The following is an 18,029-nucleotide window of genomic DNA, read 5'->3' as shown; positions in this document are numbered from 1 at the left end:
TTCATAAGTTGTTACCTACCTGTTCACCTGGCAAACCAGGGTAACCTGGAATACCCTTTAAAAGAGAATGAAGACAAGTTAATATGTCAGATTTAGAGACAGCTTTTGAAAATTATTTCCTTTTGCTTATAGGACCTAGAGGCAGAATTTTCTCTTAGGGTGTACCTATTCCAAAGTGCAATTTACTTTACTTGGTCCCTGCTTTCAGGAGGGCTGACCTCTGGTTTCCCCCTTTCCTGTATCCCACAGGTGGTCTTGGGAAAATGGATTTAAGAGAGCACTAGGAGCATTTCTCCATGACCAGACTGCCAGGAGGAAACATGTTCACACAGTCATGGGAAAGAAGAACATCTTCCTCAACTTTCAAAATCATAAGGTAAAGCAAAAATGTATATTATCACCTGCCTCAAAAATTACTTTTAGGCTTTGATTCACATTAAGGCAAGTTCTAAAATAGGTAGACAAGAATGAATGCATATTCTAAGGCAAGGCTGTACAAGTGTGGTGATCTTACAGGCAAGCCTGGATGGCCTGGGTATCCAGATGGGCCCATTGTACCTCTTGGCCCTCTAGGTCCCTGGAAAAGATGGCAAAAGGTATTTTTGTGAACAAAGAAAGAACTTGCCCTTTTCTACACAAACCCAGCCCCTCCAAAACACCTTGGACTCAGCCTACTGACCACTGGATTCCACCCATTGCCCAAAGCTTACACCATACCTGAAATCTCCCTGTGACTAGAGCAGCCCAGCACCAGCTCCTGGGTAATACTGGACAAGGCACAGTTCCATGTTATTAATGCACTGAGAGTTCACTTTGTCAGCAGTTGTGCTATGGTGCAGGGGCTTGAAACAACTCAGCACTGAACACCTTTTTGAAGGGTACAACCAAAGGAACACAAAGCTATCAATAATGTGATTCAGCAACAAAATTAAACACTCTTTTCTTCTTTCATACTCTTATGGCTGGAACATGATAGAGTGCCACTTATTCTTGGGACACCCATCAGATACTGCAGAAGATTATACATCTTGAATTTCACAGAGAAAACATTATGTGAGTAGCAGGGCAACAGCTGTTCCACACAGCTAATGCAGGTGAGGATGGTCTGTTTCTACACCATTTCAGCCAGCAAGAACTGGCCATGGGAACAGTCTGTACAGACTTGATGTGGCCCAGACTTTATTCTGGAATTTTGCTATTTAAGGCAGGCAGAGAGAAACCCCAATATTTCTTACCATATTAAGCTAAAAAAATTTAAGATCTTCATGACAAAAAGCAGATACAGAACCCACAGGCTGTACTTACAGGCATGCCAGGGGGACCAGGATCACCTCTCTCTCCCTGTAATGATAAATGAACCAGTTTAAGCTTTTTTGTGAATATTATGTAACTTTACAGATATTAAGATCATAAACTATCTGTTAAAGTTGTATATGTGTTTTTAATTTAGGGGTCTTTTACACTAAGTTTTATTAACTAGTGAGGAGTAGTGGTGCAATTACATTTACCATACAGGTTTTCCTACAATAGATGATTTTTTTCACAATCAGGTACTTACTGGTAGTCCTTTTCCAAAATGTGAAATATACACTGAATTTCCTTTTTCTCCTTTTTGCCCTGGAATTCCCTTTAAAGAAAAAGAGTCTTTTAAAACACGTTCCACTTACAGATATTCTACATTTCCAAGGAGGTTGTATGATAACTTCTCAGGCTGTGACTTGCTGGTGCCCCTATACCACAAGGTAATCCACTAGGATCATGAATGATCATTTTATCCAACAAAACCTTCTGTACAGTTGAGCAAACCAGCTTCCCACAGCTTCTGGACTCCTGTTAAGGTACTCCTTAGAACTTGGGTCCTTCAATATTCTACAATCTTAACAACTCTTGCCTTTAGTCTTTCTTTCAGGGAGGCAGTAGTTTCAAGTACTAGCACTCTGCTTTCCATGAAAGTTCATTGTGTGATTCAGAAGAATTTAAAGTTATCTTCTATATGACTTAGGTAAGGCTTTACATATAAAAATTGCTTTCTTATTTTCCAACAAGGTCAATGAAGTAAAGCCAATGAATATGTACATGGTGTTAAACAAAATGGACAGGACAATGTTATCAATAAGAACTAGATAAGAATGGCTGTGATGCACAGTCAGGTTAGTACCTAGTGCAACAAATCAATTTAAAAATAGACAACCTGCATAGAGAGGCACTCTTGCACACAAATGGTTACTATGTGTTGTTTTTCTGGGTAGCTAAATGAATTTGCACTGGAATTTTAGTATGCATATCCAAGGCTACATGCCTATTATGTATCCCTGTTTTTGTAGGTTGCAAATACTTTTCTAGGCCTGCCAAAGAGCATGCTCTTGAAATTGGTAAGATTTATGCTGTAATTTGTCCCATGTCCCATTTTTCCTTTATGTCACTTGTCTAATTATAAAAAATTAAACCTCTATTTTGAAGGCCATAGTAAGTAAGAAAATACAGATGAAATTAGAGTTTCAGCAGAAGTAACAAGTTACTTTCAGAGGTATAACAAATGAGGTTATTAGAAAGTTTATAATGTTGCATCTTTCATAGCATGAAACTATATTTTATTCAAATTGGTATTATCTTTGATAACATAATTACACTCTTGAACCCTCTCCACATCTTTCTAATAGCTGAATTCAGCATTTTATTCAGCTCTTACTAAACACATTTGATTTTTCATGTAAAGTGCAGCTGTTTTTATTGTGTTACTTAGAAAATTTCAGGGAAACTGTTAGACCAACTAATCAGTTCTTATTTATTCAGAACTAAAACTTGTTTCCACAAAAAGTCAATGACTGGTGACTAGAACTGTTCAGCAAAATTTCTTTGTAGATACAATAACTTATTTCTCTTAATGATAAGAATCTTTTTATCTTCGGTAGTCGAGCACTGCTAACACAGCTACTTAAACAATTTTAATGTGCCTTCCATTTTAACAGAGAAAATAAACAAATATTAAAGTGCTAATTTCAAACACTTTAATTGTAGAACAATCTCTGCATATACAGATGCATGCCCAGGCAAGACTAGGAGTGCTTAGAGCATATATATGTAAAAAAGTGGTACAAAATCTTAGAGTGTAACAGGACTTAGGCTTGTTGAACCTCCCACTTATTTTTAAGTCATGTCACCTACATCCCTACTAGTAATGCTTTTAAGAAATTTCAGGTACTAATGAATGGTATGGTGGTTTCAAACTACTCCTTCTCAGCTGGTGTGGGTAGATTCTGTTAAGGTAGTGTGTTTCACTCCCATTAACCTGTGTAAGCATTCCTGGGAATTCCCAGTACAGCACTGTTAAGCTGATGCCACAGTCCATGAGTCATTTCAGAGCTGTTAGCTTGGAGGGAAAATGCAGGAGCACAGGGGGAATGCCTTTCACATACATAAGGACCTCTTGCTCCCATGTAACCATTTTCTCCTGGAAGTCCTGGGTCTCCCCTCGAGCCATTGCAGCCATCCAAACCATGCTTGCCTCTGGGTCCTTCCCTTCCTGGGAGGCCCTGAAAGACAGTTTAACATTTTTTAGAAATACACTATAATTAATGGGGAATTACTTTTTAAATTAACAAAACAGAAACAAATATATTTCAGACATTAAGGAGATAACTTGTCACAGTGATGCTGGTTTCCTACTCTTTTGTATTAGAAATGTCTTCTATTCTGAATAGATTTTTTTGTGGTTTAGAACAAATGAGGAAAGTCTTTTATTTATTTGGGCTTTTTGATGCTTAGTAAATATAACAGGGACAACACTGGTTAAGAGGTCCAGACTGTGTTCTCACTGGAGTGAAAAATGTTCTGTCTTCTCAGACAATACATACACTCCCTCTATATCTATAGTCTTTCTTGCAGTTGCAAGGCTGAAAAACTGTCAAAAAAAAAAAAAAAGTCTCAAGCAGCCTCATGTTTTTTAATTGTTAGAATAGAAGAGGGCACAGCTTGACTCAGGCACAAAATAATTACATAGATTGTGATTTTTCTAACCTAGCAATAACTAACCAGTGTCCAGATAAGAATTAGTTCTACTAAAAATTAGGAACTGGCCAATGAAACAATGAGATTTTTCTTGGAATGATCTTCCTGTCAGAGGAAAAAACTATTTTTCGCAGAATTAAAGATTTTTGTAAGGACAAAATAATAATTTTGACCCAAAATTATTTTTGGTGGGGAATCTGACAAATCCTTCTGGTCATTTGCCTGTAACACTTTTGTAAATTCTACCTTCTTCCTGTCTGTAAATGCTTCAGCTTAATTTGTGGACACTGTTTTTAAATTAACATTTTTTGCAAAAAGAATATGCATTTCTTGGGAACACTTCTCTTTTTTTTCTTGTGTCAAATTTTGGGCTTATGACCTCTACATTATCCAGACATTTTGGCAGCAGTCCCACTGTCAAATGTGGACAGCTGACAAGCAGATGCTACAACACCCACTCAGCTTTTGGTTGTTTTCATTTTCAAAATTTAACTTTTTAACTTTGATTTTGATCCATATGAAAATGGTAACATCACAGGAATTCAGTTCTAGTAGAGTATTTTGAAAAATGCAGTATCTAAGATACTATTACACCAATTTGTGCACTGAAGAAGACATTCATAAAAATACATTATCACATGCTTATAAAGACATAACATAACATGCTTAGGATCCACTTTGCTTATTCAGTCCTTATTCAGGTTAAAATTACTGGACTCAGTGGTTGGGTTTCTTCCTGCAAAAGGACTACAAGTAAAAAGGTTTGAACAAAAGCCAGTGCATCATACGAGATATTTTCAGAGATGTTAAGAATGAACCAAGCAGACTACAGTCTGCTGTAGAGCCTGAGATAAGAAATACACTGCTTTTAAGCCTAGCTCTGACACATGCTCCATGGCCATGAGTAGTCTCTGCCTTCACTGCCCCACTCCTGCATGAAAATTCTCTACTTAACCTCATTGGGATTTGGTGGTGCTTGTTATCAATAGGAAACACAGTTGAAGTTAACCTAGTTATTTTACATATTTTTAAAACATGTAACTCTCTGAAATTATATCAGTAAGTATAAAGCCAAACAATTTTGTGAGTGTATTATTCTGTTATAGGACTTGCTATGAGTTTACAAAACGTTTAATTTTTATAAAGAATTATTTGTTTAATACGTACAGGAACACCATCTAAACCAGGAAATCCTGGGACTCCAGTTGGGCCCTAAAAACAGGTGATATGAAAAAAACAAAGTTGATGAGGTCATTAGCTCTTAAAAAGAATGAAAAACAAGAATATGTAGTACTATATAGCAAGAAACAAAAAACCAGTTGTGTTTTAAATATGAATCAAAAGCCACAGTTTTCAGAAATTAATTATTTGAAAAATATTTCTACAGACCTAGCAGAAGACTAGTGCAGTTACCCATGTAACAGGTGGTACAGCACAGGAAAAATGTCTAATACTCAGTAGGCATTCATCTTCCAAAGATTACAAAATAACAGAGAATTACAGTTGCCTGTAATTTATAAAATATTTCTGCATATAATTTCACAATCCTGTTCCTGTTTTGATAATACCAGCAGTATAATTTTTGTTTACAGCATTTACATTTCAGGTGTGCTAGATACTGCCATTAATGATTTCACTCTGAGATCAGTCAAATTAGATTATTAAAACTAATATGAAGTACCAAGAGCTAAGCATTGTACAGATATTAAAGATATTAATCTGATCTGCAATTTATACTCTCTAAGTGGTAATAAAATTCTGTTTAGTGCAGCACTTTTAAAAGCACTATACTGCTCCTTCAGCTCTACATTTCTACACCTTCTTTGAGGTTAAGGAGGATGACCTGATATGTGACAATCTGAGTCTGTCTGTTCATCATATTTTATGTCTTCTGACAATTCTAATTTTGCAATCCACAGCAAAAAATCTCCTGAAACACTTTTTCAATAATTAATTTTTTGTAATTAACATCTATGAGAATTTTGTGTGAGCAAGAGCATAGTTGCAAAAAGCAAATGCTTTCTGGTCATTCAGGTTCTGTTTTGCTTATCAACATTTAACATTACACACTGTAAACAACTAAAAGAGCTGTCTGTGGTGTTTCCTACCTTATCACCTTTTTCTCCAGCTGGCCCAGGCTGCCCATTCTCACCTCTCTGTCCTTTCTCCCCTGGCAGACCAGCTGGTCCTGTAGATCCCAAGGACCCAATTGGACCTTGAGACCCCAGCTCACCAGGTTGACCCTGAAAAAGAGTAAAAAAAAAGTGAATGACTACTGCTGTAACCCCCACAGCAATTCAGAAATTTTGTGGATTAAACAAGGCATACAATGTATAAATATTCATGACTGAAAACAGCTGCTGGACAGCCTGCAAAACTTTCCCATGCATTAGGTGCTGTAGGAACATGACCTTCAAGTTTATCAACTTGCTTAAGGTGATAATTTTTTTTCCACCTTTATCAGGTCTCCAAGACCACCTTTCTGAGATGCTTGGGATAACCTGCAAGTCTCCACCAATTTAAGTATCACCTTCTGCAAGCTTAGGACTCCAATGAGCATTGTGTTTTCTCATCAGGAAAATGAAGACTTATTTTAGACAAAGGGACTTTGAACATAATTAGAACGAATGAAGTGAGTTCCCTCTTTCAAGTCATGGTATGCCAATTATCTTAGGTTTTTCTAGCTCACATTTTTCATAATCACTCTCATATCTTAGTGCCTCATTTATAACTTCTTAAGTTTCCTGGAGAAAAAAATAATAGTTATTAGCTAACACATTCACAGAAAGTATCAATTTTAATAGATTGTGTTAAAATGGGTTGGGAAGTTGAATGTAATTTATCTATAAATGGCTCTTAATTGAGTATTTGTACCTTCATTACCATACAATCTCCATATATTTCTATGAACTTTTTCAAGGTAATATACATTCTCCTGAAGCCAAATTACTTCTCATGCCAACTGAACTTTTCAGTCTATAGCACTGGTCTGTTGTTTCAGATGTGTTGCAGTTTTTGTTTTGTGCTGCTCAACAACTATGCAATCATAGATTCAAAGTGCTGAATAAAGCAAGCTTTCAAACCAGGCTTTACTTGTGGGCTGTCTACACCCTACAAAAACCTATGTATTTGCAGGTTTTTATTTCTCTCACGTCTTTTTCATTTTATATCATTATCCTTGTTTACCGATACCTTGTTCTGTTTCCAAACTGAAAACTGTTTTCCTTTCTTTCCAGACCTCATCCATTAATTATAATAAATTATTATAACTACAATGAATTATATGAGTTACAGAGTATGTATAATCCATCAATAATTTTAGCATAAATTAATTATTATAATCTAGAATTTTAAAAGAGAGCAAAATGGAACACCATACATTCCTGAGAAAACCCTATAGCTTTAGGACCACTTGAGGGCAGTAAAAGATATTTCAGTAATCACAGAAGTAACAGACTCTATCTTCACTTTTATGAATGGATTGACAGAAGAAAAAAAAAAAGATGAAAATGAAAGATGATTGCAAGAAGATAAGTAGCTTCAGGAAGCAAAAGAATGCTTGATTCTCAGTGTAAATATTTCACCAGGCTGAATCTGTCTGGACAAAATCTTGTGAATTACAAGCAGGGACTTAAGCTTCTTTTTATTTGTTTTCTAATTGTCTTTTCAAAATCAGTATAATTTGACAGTTTGACAAGAAGTGAAAAAATCTATGGTATGCATCCTTCAATCAAATCTGCAAAGCAACAGAGAAGGTGATTTACTATGTTTGGACAGGAACATACTATAGGTTCATGCCACAGTGGAAGTAGGGCTGGATGACCACTGGCCCTTAAGCTATGAACAGGAACTTAATCCAGAAGCTGGAAAAAAGTCCTACACTTAGAAGTAAGGACCACCTGAAAAAAGAATCCTCATATGAGTCATGTTCCACTTTACTCACTCCTCTCATGGCAGCCTTGATCCTGATTCCAGAGAAGTCATGAGTAAAACTTCCAGGGCAGAATCAACATATTGTCTTCTCAGTTACAATTTTTGTGATTCCAGAATTTCAGCAGTGTTTAAAGTATCATGCAAATTAAGGGCTACTGGTATTAAAAGCTGATGATTCTGCATCCTTGTTAACAGTGAATGGGCAGTGGGGATTCTGGATGTTGAGTGCTTGCTTGCATGAACAGTTGCAGCCTCTCTACTGGCAGTGCATTGCTTATTCTATGTTTGAATGAATTTGGGAATTGAAGTACTTCTAAGGCAGCTATTATGCCCTTTAAATACTTGACTAGAAAAAATAATTGGACAACCACTTTAATTAAAGCATCATTTTCAGTACAAGTGAAATGAATCAGACTAAAAATAAAATACAACTGTTTGAACTATTAACTTTACTGTAAGTGGTATGGCTTTTTAGTTCTCTAAACTAGCTATTACCTTGCAAAATGCATCATTCATCAACAGGAAAAGGAAAGTGTAAGATGTTTTGCACTGTTTTTTAATGCCTTTGTCTTTTAATGCATTTTGTTGAAAACAGGTTTCTGCCTCAACTTCAGGGTTTTTTTAATTAATAGTGTATGTGCTCTGCATTCAAGAATTGAAAGAGAAAATTTTCAAAATATGTTATATCCTTTGGACAGTTAAGAAAAATTATTTTTATTGCACTCAGAAAAAAACCTGAGACACTGTAGGCATTCTATGGTAGTTATTGTACTTAACAAATAAACCCTTCCAGGACATGGAGTCCTTTAGGTTGATAAAATGTCTTCATTTGCTGCTACCCTGTGAATTTAATTGACTCCATGGTCTTCAGTAGAAGGTAGTGAAGTCATAGAACAGAGTCACTGAATTCAAAATTCACAATGGGTTTGGCAGCTGATACAACTTTAGCATGCCATGTGAAGCTGATGGATTCTCTCTCTTTCTTTCAGCTCAAAGACTGATAATGACTGGAGCTTTGTTAAGGCCAAACTGATACCATGCCATAACATCTATTATCACATCTATTATTTGTGCCCATCCAATGTGACTACCACAGCATTACAGTCTCAGGACAGCTGTAAAAATAAAGAGGATGAAGGTAGTCATGCTCATGTGGAAATGACAAATTAGCTCAGATAAAATGAACAGAATATTATGCCCGCTCTGCCATCTGATGCCAATAAATTCCTCTAGGTTTTCAGTGCCTTGTTAATTGTCTAGGTCAGGAGCTACCATGCCAAGACTACGGTCTGTTATTTTAGCATATCCTGGGCTTGACCTGCAGTAAGAAATTGACTTTAAGCAAAACAAGGCTATATTGTTTTTTAATTAACTATGCTTCCTAAGACTAAGACTGCAAATACTTCAGAATCATGCAACAAAACATTTAGTACTATTTGGAAAAGGCAATGGCCAAGGCTATCTGGAATTAATTTTTTTTGATGCATGAGACTGAAGAACACCTGATTTTGAGAGTGTCTTGAGCATTTAACTGTCTCAAGCACAATATTTTAAAGAAGTTTTAATTGGAAATAAAAAAACTTCATGCTACTCGAGTGAATTGTCTTGCTTCTCGTTATCAATAAAGTCAAAAGAAGCCCAGTTATCACCTTCAGTGAGGACAGCACCCTATGTTACAGGCTATGGAGATGTACCAGTGATCTGTGAAATTCACTTACCTTCTGTTCATAAGAACAAAAATTAAAATGTCCAGCAATTCCACACAGATTGTAGGCAAATAATACAGCAATCCTTTCCACTGCACACTGGACTCTGGCTTGTAACCAGTTTATCTCATTTCACCAGGAGCAGCACAGAGCAAGAAGGAAAGTAAAGCAGTCTGTGGCCTCACAAAAACATTTGGAGAGATGTTTTATTTTGTAATTTGCTTAGTGAGGTGGGGGCATCTGCTGCTGCTCTAAGCTCCACCCATGTCCTCTCCCCTTTTGAAAGAGCTGATCAAATACAGAGCAAAGCCACAGCTTCCAGGGCTTGGAGAAGTGTCCATTCTGGGTAGATTCTACTCCTCACTCAGTAAGACTAGAACCAAACTAATTTTCACTGTGAGCCAAGCTCCAAAAAAGCCCCGAGCAAACCCTCTTCCATGTATCAACCTGACTGAGATGAATGTGAGAAATCACACAATTTGGCATTAAATCCAGTCTCTTGTCCTTAATAGACCAAATTAGGTAATTTCTTTTTCATAGATTTTTAGCCAGGTAAATGCAATAATAATACTTAGAGCTTGACTTTTTATAGAATCATAGAATGGTTTGGGATAGAAGGGATCTTAAAGCAGTTCCAAACCTCTGTGTCATGGTCAGGAACACCTTCCATTGGACCAGATCACTCAAAATCCCATTCAACCTGGCCTTGAAACACTTGCAAGGATGAGGCATCCACAGCTTCCCTGGGCAACCTGTGCCAGCACCTCACCACCCTCAGAAGTAAAGAATTTCTTCCTCATATCTGATCTAAACCCTCAGCCTGAAGCCACTACCCCTGGATCAGTCACTACAGGCCTTTGTAAACAGTCTATCTTTCTTTCAAAGAACATCTGAACCATGCTCTAAACTATTGGAAAATTTGGGAACTTTATTACATTTTTCAATGATATAATATACTACAAGAATAAAACACCTGATGATGCAGCTTAGTATTCACAGTGATACTTCACAGAAGCACGACAAATCACAGTGAAGTGCTGAAGACATCATTCACAGTGTATACTTATGTTTGTGTTTTAACCCTGTGGGACTCTGAAAAGAAAGACTATCCAATAAGCCAGTGGGTGTCACTATTGTGCTAAACAAACTCAACAAATCAGAATGTAGCACTAAAATTCTTAACTGCTGATGGCTGAAAGCAGAGAGCTACATATACAGCATAGATATTGTAGAAAGACCACAAATAATTAACATCAGCTTAGCAATAAAATAAAATTGCGTTTTGCTATGCACCATTTTATTGAAACAAGTCACTGTTGACAATCTTTGGTTGATTCAAGTCTGTAAAAAAGAATGATTTTGTAGAGTTTTAACTTGCTTGATTTGGAAAAGCTTTGCAATCTGCAGCAACTGAGAAGAAACACCATATGGTAGGATAGGGGAACCAAAACTATTAATAAAAGAAAGATGCTCAAGAACAAAAGGAGGGATAATTAACAGGGTCAAAACTTGTGAAAATTTGAAAAATGTCTAATATGAAAAATTCTAAATTACAGATGTTGTAGCTGGGCATCATATATGATGAACAACCTCAAAGAGAATTTGCAGTGATTGGTGTGATTCTCCTTACAGATTGGAGTGTCTCTATTCCACATTCTGGTAAGCAGGATCCATTTCCTAGCAGTTCAAATCCTAACTTCTGCTTCAGATATAGATTTAGGGGTCTTATTTCTCTGGGTCTGTTTTATAGAAAAACATATGGTTCTCAGTAAATGTAAGTGAAATGTATAGCTGGTCTCAGGAATCTTCTGCTTTAAAACTTACAGCTAATGTACTGGGAAAAAATTATCAACAAGTAGGAGGCAAATAATGGCAGAAATCTGAATTTCCTCAGATGCCAATGTACATACATCTCTGATAGTGAATTTGAGACCAAGTAGCAGGATTTTACATATTTATTTCCTGAGTGTAACCTGAAAATTCAAATACAAGTACTGGATATTCCTTGTGAATGACTGGCTGCCACTGCATACTGACAGGCAAAAAAGGTGTGTTAATAAATGCCTCTTACTTCCCAAGACAGACAGGACTTGCACAATTTTCAGAGTTAGTGCATTTTAAATATGCTCACACTGTGCTGTAAATTGAACTCAGATAACCCATGGAACCTACTAAGGAAATTTGGCAATTCACAAGATCTACTGGGGAGATGTCATAAGAGAAGCAGTGCCAGAGTATTGACTTACTCACAGGTAACTTTGCTCATTCTTACCTCAGGGCAGTGCATTCTTGCTCTGCAGTGACTGATACCAGCTGACTTCCTAACTTACCTGTGACACCCAAGTGACTCAGCATCTCCTGTGAATGCTTACTCCTTACATCTGAAGTGTCAGAAAGAGTAAAACCCTCCTCTTAAATTTCTGTTTGCTGCATTTTCCCCTACACTAGGATAAAAAATAAGCCTTTTGTTTCATCTGCAAAAGAACGAACATTGGTCCTGCTGAGTTATATTTGTAATTCACTTTGATCCAGGCATTTCACGTGACCCCATAGAAGCCAGATCAGGTTGTGTCATGAATAGATGCTTGCTTCCCAAATCTACTTAACTAAAAACAAAGCCAATGGAATTGAATAGGATCAAACTCCGGGGTCAGCACAGGACAGGTTTACAATCGGTCAGTGCTAACTGCAAACATTTTTTTAACTATCTAATATCTATTAAAGCAGCCAGCACTTTTGGAAGCCAGTGATACAATACTGCAGGAGTTTTCTAGGAAACAACTTTCTGATGTAGAAAAACATGATTAAATAGTGTCTTTAATGAAAATTGAAATCACAGACTTTACAGCCTACAGAAAAGGAAGAGGGGAAAAAGAATCTAAGAAGTCAGGTAGAACACTTACTGCCATATATACTTTCACTAATGATGTTTTGCCTCATTTATCTGTTCTACAGTTCCAAAATGTCTAGGTATAATAGCACACAGTATGGGCAAAGAGATTTAGCAGCACATTTTAATGGTGTCCTATGGAACAAAGAGTCCTTTTGAGTTGTGATATAAGATCAAAAGATAAACAGTATCATGTAAAAAGTAACACTAACAAGACCATAATCCCAAGTGAACAGAAGTGAACAGAAAATTTCACTGTGATGTGAACAATTGTAATGATATACTTCTAGCAGTAGTGACTAAAATGTTTTTTCAGACAATGGTTTCTTGCTAATGAACAGGAGTGCAAATCTATTCATTGCACAGAGTTATATGTATTAGAAAGAATTCAAAATGACAGTACACAAGCTCTTCTAAAACCCAACAGAGTAATTGATGCATAGCTCTAATGGCTTTATTTAAATATTAAATGAAAGTTCAGCTATTTGCTTCTACTTTTCTTTCAAATTGCCCAGTATCAATACATTCAAGTATGGCCATGGCAGTTTCATTTTCTTATTACCATGGTCAGCTTTTCTCTAGCTAAACCTTAATTATCATTACCTTGTCCACTTAATAAAGAAGTCTCTTGATGTTGAAATTTAAAATATTTTCAAATGGGCTAATAGAAGGCAAAGTCTTAATACCAAAAGTTCTGAATATTTAGGCTTGTGTACTGTACAATGTCAGAGGTATTAATAACCATTTGTTTCTTACCATTTCAAGACAGGATTGAGAAAGATGCAAAACTCTGAGGAAACAGCTGCAGAGCAGGATTCAGACAAAAAAGCAGATAAAGCAGGTGTTTTGCATTCTAGAAAGCTAGCAATAAGATAAACCAATCTTTTATTTTGTAATATGTAGTCTCCACAAAAGCTTGGACAGCAAAGTTAGTGTGTCAGAGTGTAAAAGCAGAATACAGCAAAGTTTAAAAACCAGAAGAATTGCAGTACGAAAGAAAATATTAAATAATTCTATAGAAAATTATTCATCATCACATTAGTATAGAAAATACCTGCAGTAATCTATGTGAAGCAGTGTTTAGTTAAGCCCTGTTTCCCGTAGGGTTTGAAGAATACTTCTGTTTCTAATATATTGATTAATATAAAAGACTACATGAAATAGAAATTCATATTACAGTGGAGATACTTTATCCATTATCCATCAGGGTACTTACTTCAGAGCTTTTTCAGAAAATGGTACAATTCTCAGACTTGTAACTGCATAACAATATTCAATTAATTTTGAAATGTTTACTACACTTCTATTTGGCACTTAGATCCAGTTCCTTGGAATGATTTAGAAAACTAACTGCAAATGCATGAATCATAGTACAGTTTACCTGTGATGAGGACAGGCTAGGAAAGAGCCAGAACAACTGCAGGAGATATTTATTATTGACCAATTATGGCCATGTAATTCAGAACTTCCAGGCTACTGAGCGAGAACCAAAATCAGGGAAATTCCCCCTAGTCTGAAAGTCAGTTGTTTTTAAATGGCACTTCAGATCAGGTTTTTGGTATCCAAAACAGTCTGTTCAGTAGCACTGAGAGACACTGCAGTGGGACCAGTCAAAATACTTTTCCTGGGATGCCCTTTTGTTAGCACAGTGTTACAGAGATACACGCATCCTAGGCCTCTATTATGAAAATCCTACAGCATGGGGGACTTTCACATAGACATAATCCTGGAGGATTAGGATAGGATCCAAGGACACCAGGACAGTGATCATGACACAGCAAAGCGTGCAGCTAACTGCAGAAGCACAGGAAGAAAAAGGTGTGTTTTGCTTTACTGGCAACTCAGGTTGTATACAAAGAAATGGGACATATGGCTCTTCCAAAATTTATCCACCATATTCAACCTTCCTAAACCTAAACTTAACCATTAGTACTTTGGTAGAAAACAAATTTCATCACTGGATATTTTTCATTCCATCACCAATCAGGACATACATATACATGTGTATATAATTTTGTATATATAAGTTTCTTCCTCACACAATGTTTAAATTATTGGTGATCTCTATATAGAGATGTATTCTGATAAAGAACAGCAAAAATAAACTAGTCATCACTGGACGTATTTCAATTAGCAGTTAGCAAAATGCAGAGTTACTAATTTTGGCCTGTAATTTGAAAATGCCTTAGAGTTGTTTTATAATTACTCATAAGACAAAGAGAATTCAGGGATTTTTAAAAGTTAGTATCTTAAGTGAGTAAGATAAAAAGTGCAAAACAATGCAAACATTTTTAGAGTCACCTAACCCAAATAAGAAATAACTAAGTTCTCATACAGCTAGAGAATGGCATGAACATTTTCTTTCAACCACCCTTTATTAGAAAACAAGCACAGATTTCTATGCCTTACATGTATTAGGAATTACATCTATCTAATTCCTAGATTGATTTCAAAGAATCCTTAATACAAGAAAGGCACCATGATTAGTACAAACCCAATTAGAAACAAAATTCTTTACAAACAATCTTAGGTTTCTTCAATGACAGCTTGATACTGGTGACAGAATGATGCTAGTTTGTCAGATGTGTTTATGTCTGAATATTGATTTATTGATTTATCAACCATGTAGATTTTCAGGAACAGCAGTGTGCACAAAATGAACAGTATTTACAATAGTAATTATCATTAGTTCTAATCACCACTTACCCTGGATCCTTTTTCTGGAAAGCACCGACAAACAGAACAATCCTGTCCCCCACATGGATCAATATATGCATATCCTCCCTAAAAATTGAAAGGTTATGGATTTATCAATGCACAACAGACAACAATCCAACAATCACATCATCAAATATTGTCAGCTGGACATATTAGTTAATTAGATGATTTTCAAGGCAAAAGATCTCTCATCAACATAAACATGCTGGCAAGACAAGGTGAAGGAGCAAGTTCACTCAGAGATAAAACCTTGAATTTAATTCATGTATATTAAATGAAACTAAGTATATGCATGGTTTAATTATCCATTGCCTACTATTAATTTTCTTATTTCTTGTATTAAAAATTTCTATTATTGTCCTTCTAATAGCATAGAAGTGACTGCTTTTTTCATCAAAATGCAATTAGAAAAAAAATAATATTCAAGGGGGAATGAAAATACAACAAAATGTAAATTCAGTAGATCTTCTGTGTGGTAAATGAACATGATTTTATTGTTCTTTTCTTTTTCTCCAAATGTAGAAATAAACACAAATCATGTGCACTTCTAAACTAAGTTGGAATGCCCACTAAATAACGCTTTTTTCAGTAAAACCGTGTAAGTTATCAGGCATACTTTAAAAATAGTTTTAACAAGGAGGTAAAAGATTTAAGAATAATGTAAGTAAACAAGTAATTGGTGATAAAACAAGTATTTCCCCAGTGTGAGTTTTCACTATTATCAAGGTCAAGATTGTTTTGTTACTGGTTTTAATACCCAACAGAACACTATATACTCATACTTCAATGTTTCAAGGAGAAAACACTGACAAATATTAGATAAGGAGGAAAAATCCTGTTCTTTCTATAACATTTTTAGAATATCTGGAATTCCCAGACCTCAGAACAAGAGGGTATGATGATCTCTCTTACAGACTACCTGCACTACTACACACTGCATTTGCCACAAAATTACTAATCTACTCCACACTAGTCTCTCACGTAGTTGTTAGAATCTTGCCTCTCCTGGAATGTCAATAGAATACAAGTGTCCAATAACAGAACTATTAACCTTTCTTCTGATTGAACAGTTATTAAAAAAAAAAAAAAATCCATCTTCAACAGCTCAAAGGGATGAGTCTGGCATTAAAAGAAAAAAAACAAAATTACAAAAAAAAGAGCTTCTAAATATTTAAAAGAATGCAAAGAGGATGGACCTGAAAGACATTTCAGTGAGGGCATTGCAAACATAAGAGCAATATGAAAGCCAGTACAGAGGGGATAATAAAGTAGATATTGAAACTATATTCTATGTGAAATTTTGGCTTTAGAGGGATGGGATTGTCCATAGAAGCCAGTTTAAGATCGAGGCTGACATACAGAGCAGAATGGAAAGCTAGAATTGACATGTGCCATAATGCAGAACCATTTATGAGGAAGGAGACAGACTCAGTGAACAAGGGAGGGGTTTCTACATGCAGCTTTTCAAAGGCACCTCAAGAAGCCAGAATTAGCATCTAGGAAAATCCAGAGCAAAATATATAATCTGAGTAGCAGAAAAGAAAGTCTCACAGAACTAATGGTCATTGTAGTGCACGTGGTGCTACTTGTTTGAACTCTACCATTCTATCTCTCACTTGCCTAAAGTAATTATTAATGTCACTTACCCCATCAATTCCTTGAGTTGAAATAACAATCAACAGCCACCTGATTTAAAAGGAGAAAACTAAATTAAAACTACACTCACAACATCAAACCTTCACAAAAATTTAGCCTTTAGGAAGTAAGAAGTGATCAAGTGTACATATGATTATGTTCTGATTGGGGTTACTATGCAGTACTTTTATAACAGGTGCACATCATCAAGAAATGGCCTCCATGCTGTAAATATTTGTGGTTTTGGATTTGTGAGACTGAGGACAGACAGACAAGACTATGTAAAAGTCATTATAACTTCCCCTATTTCCAATCCCACAATTACAAAGGGCCAGAGAGGAACCATTCCAGACAGATTTCTCCATGGACACCATGAGGTGAAGAATGAGTAGAGACAGGAATGATCTTCATCTACCCTAAAATCAGTTAGCTGGTGCTGCTTTCTTTTGCTCTGAAGAAGAGGGCAAGAGCAAGTAGAGAGTAAAGCCACATTCAGAATAGCCACAATTCCAGAGCAGCTGCTGGGGAAGCCCAGCTCCCTGCCAACCATTGCTTGTAAAGTTTGCTTGATGGCTTGTAAAGTTTACCAAAAAATATATATATAGTAAAATAAAAAAGGTCACCCAAAATTTCAGCAGCAATACGGAAAATAAGAATTCTTTTAAAATATTATTAATTCTAATATTATTTTTACTGAGAACTAAGGTGCTTACTCATTATATGAAAAGATAAATCAGGTACAGCCATAGCACACAGACTGCTGTGTACTGTTCTACAGGCTACAGTGAAGCTTATTTCAAAATTACTCCAACTTTGCAAAATATCTAGGCATTTCTTATTACTGTTAAATTGATAGATGAGAATATATCTCAGTGAATCTGGTCAAAAATGTAGTGATCTGTAAAACTCACCAGGCAGCTGTGATAAGCCACTTAATCCGTTCAAATGAATCCTTTGTTAATGTCATTCCCGCTGATTGAGGATTTGTATATGCAGCACTTTTTTTTTTCTTTAAATGGCAGGTCTTCTCTTTCCTTCTGTTTGTGGATGGTCTATAAACACTGCTCCATACTGGTGGTGTTTTCCCCTCTAAACCTGTTCATATTAAGATATACATCCAATGTACACATGAATAATTA

General features: G+C 36.0%; 1 protein-coding gene across 1 annotated transcript in view; it reads right to left on the bottom strand.

The window, feature by feature from the left end:
* COL4A4 (collagen type IV alpha 4 chain) overlaps window positions 1–18,029 on the bottom strand; it is a 58,948-nt gene that overhangs the window by 37,744 nt on the left and 3,175 nt on the right. Inside the window, exons 2-11 of the mRNA XM_079315601.1 lie at window positions 17,802–17,985; window positions 16,902–16,941; window positions 15,244–15,321; window positions 6,117–6,251; window positions 5,176–5,220; window positions 3,417–3,533; window positions 1,559–1,627; window positions 1,306–1,341; window positions 515–577; window positions 20–55 (exon numbers count right to left, since the gene is read on the bottom strand). Of these exons, the coding sequence (XP_079171727.1) occupies window positions 20–55; window positions 515–577; window positions 1,306–1,341; window positions 1,559–1,627; window positions 3,417–3,533; window positions 5,176–5,220; window positions 6,117–6,251; window positions 15,244–15,321; window positions 16,902–16,941; window positions 17,802–17,857 (675 nt within the window). The 5' untranslated portion in view covers window positions 17,858–17,985. The remainder of the gene's footprint in view (window positions 1–19; window positions 56–514; window positions 578–1,305; window positions 1,342–1,558; window positions 1,628–3,416; window positions 3,534–5,175; window positions 5,221–6,116; window positions 6,252–15,243; window positions 15,322–16,901; window positions 16,942–17,801; window positions 17,986–18,029) is intronic.

This window comes from Erithacus rubecula (assembly GCF_903797595.1).
Source record: "Erithacus rubecula genome assembly, chromosome: 11".
NCBI classification, from domain to species: Eukaryota; Metazoa; Chordata; class Aves; order Passeriformes; family Muscicapidae; genus Erithacus; species Erithacus rubecula.
Note: the sequence above shows the minus strand (reverse complement) of the source record. Positions and strands in the feature narration are given on the sequence as shown.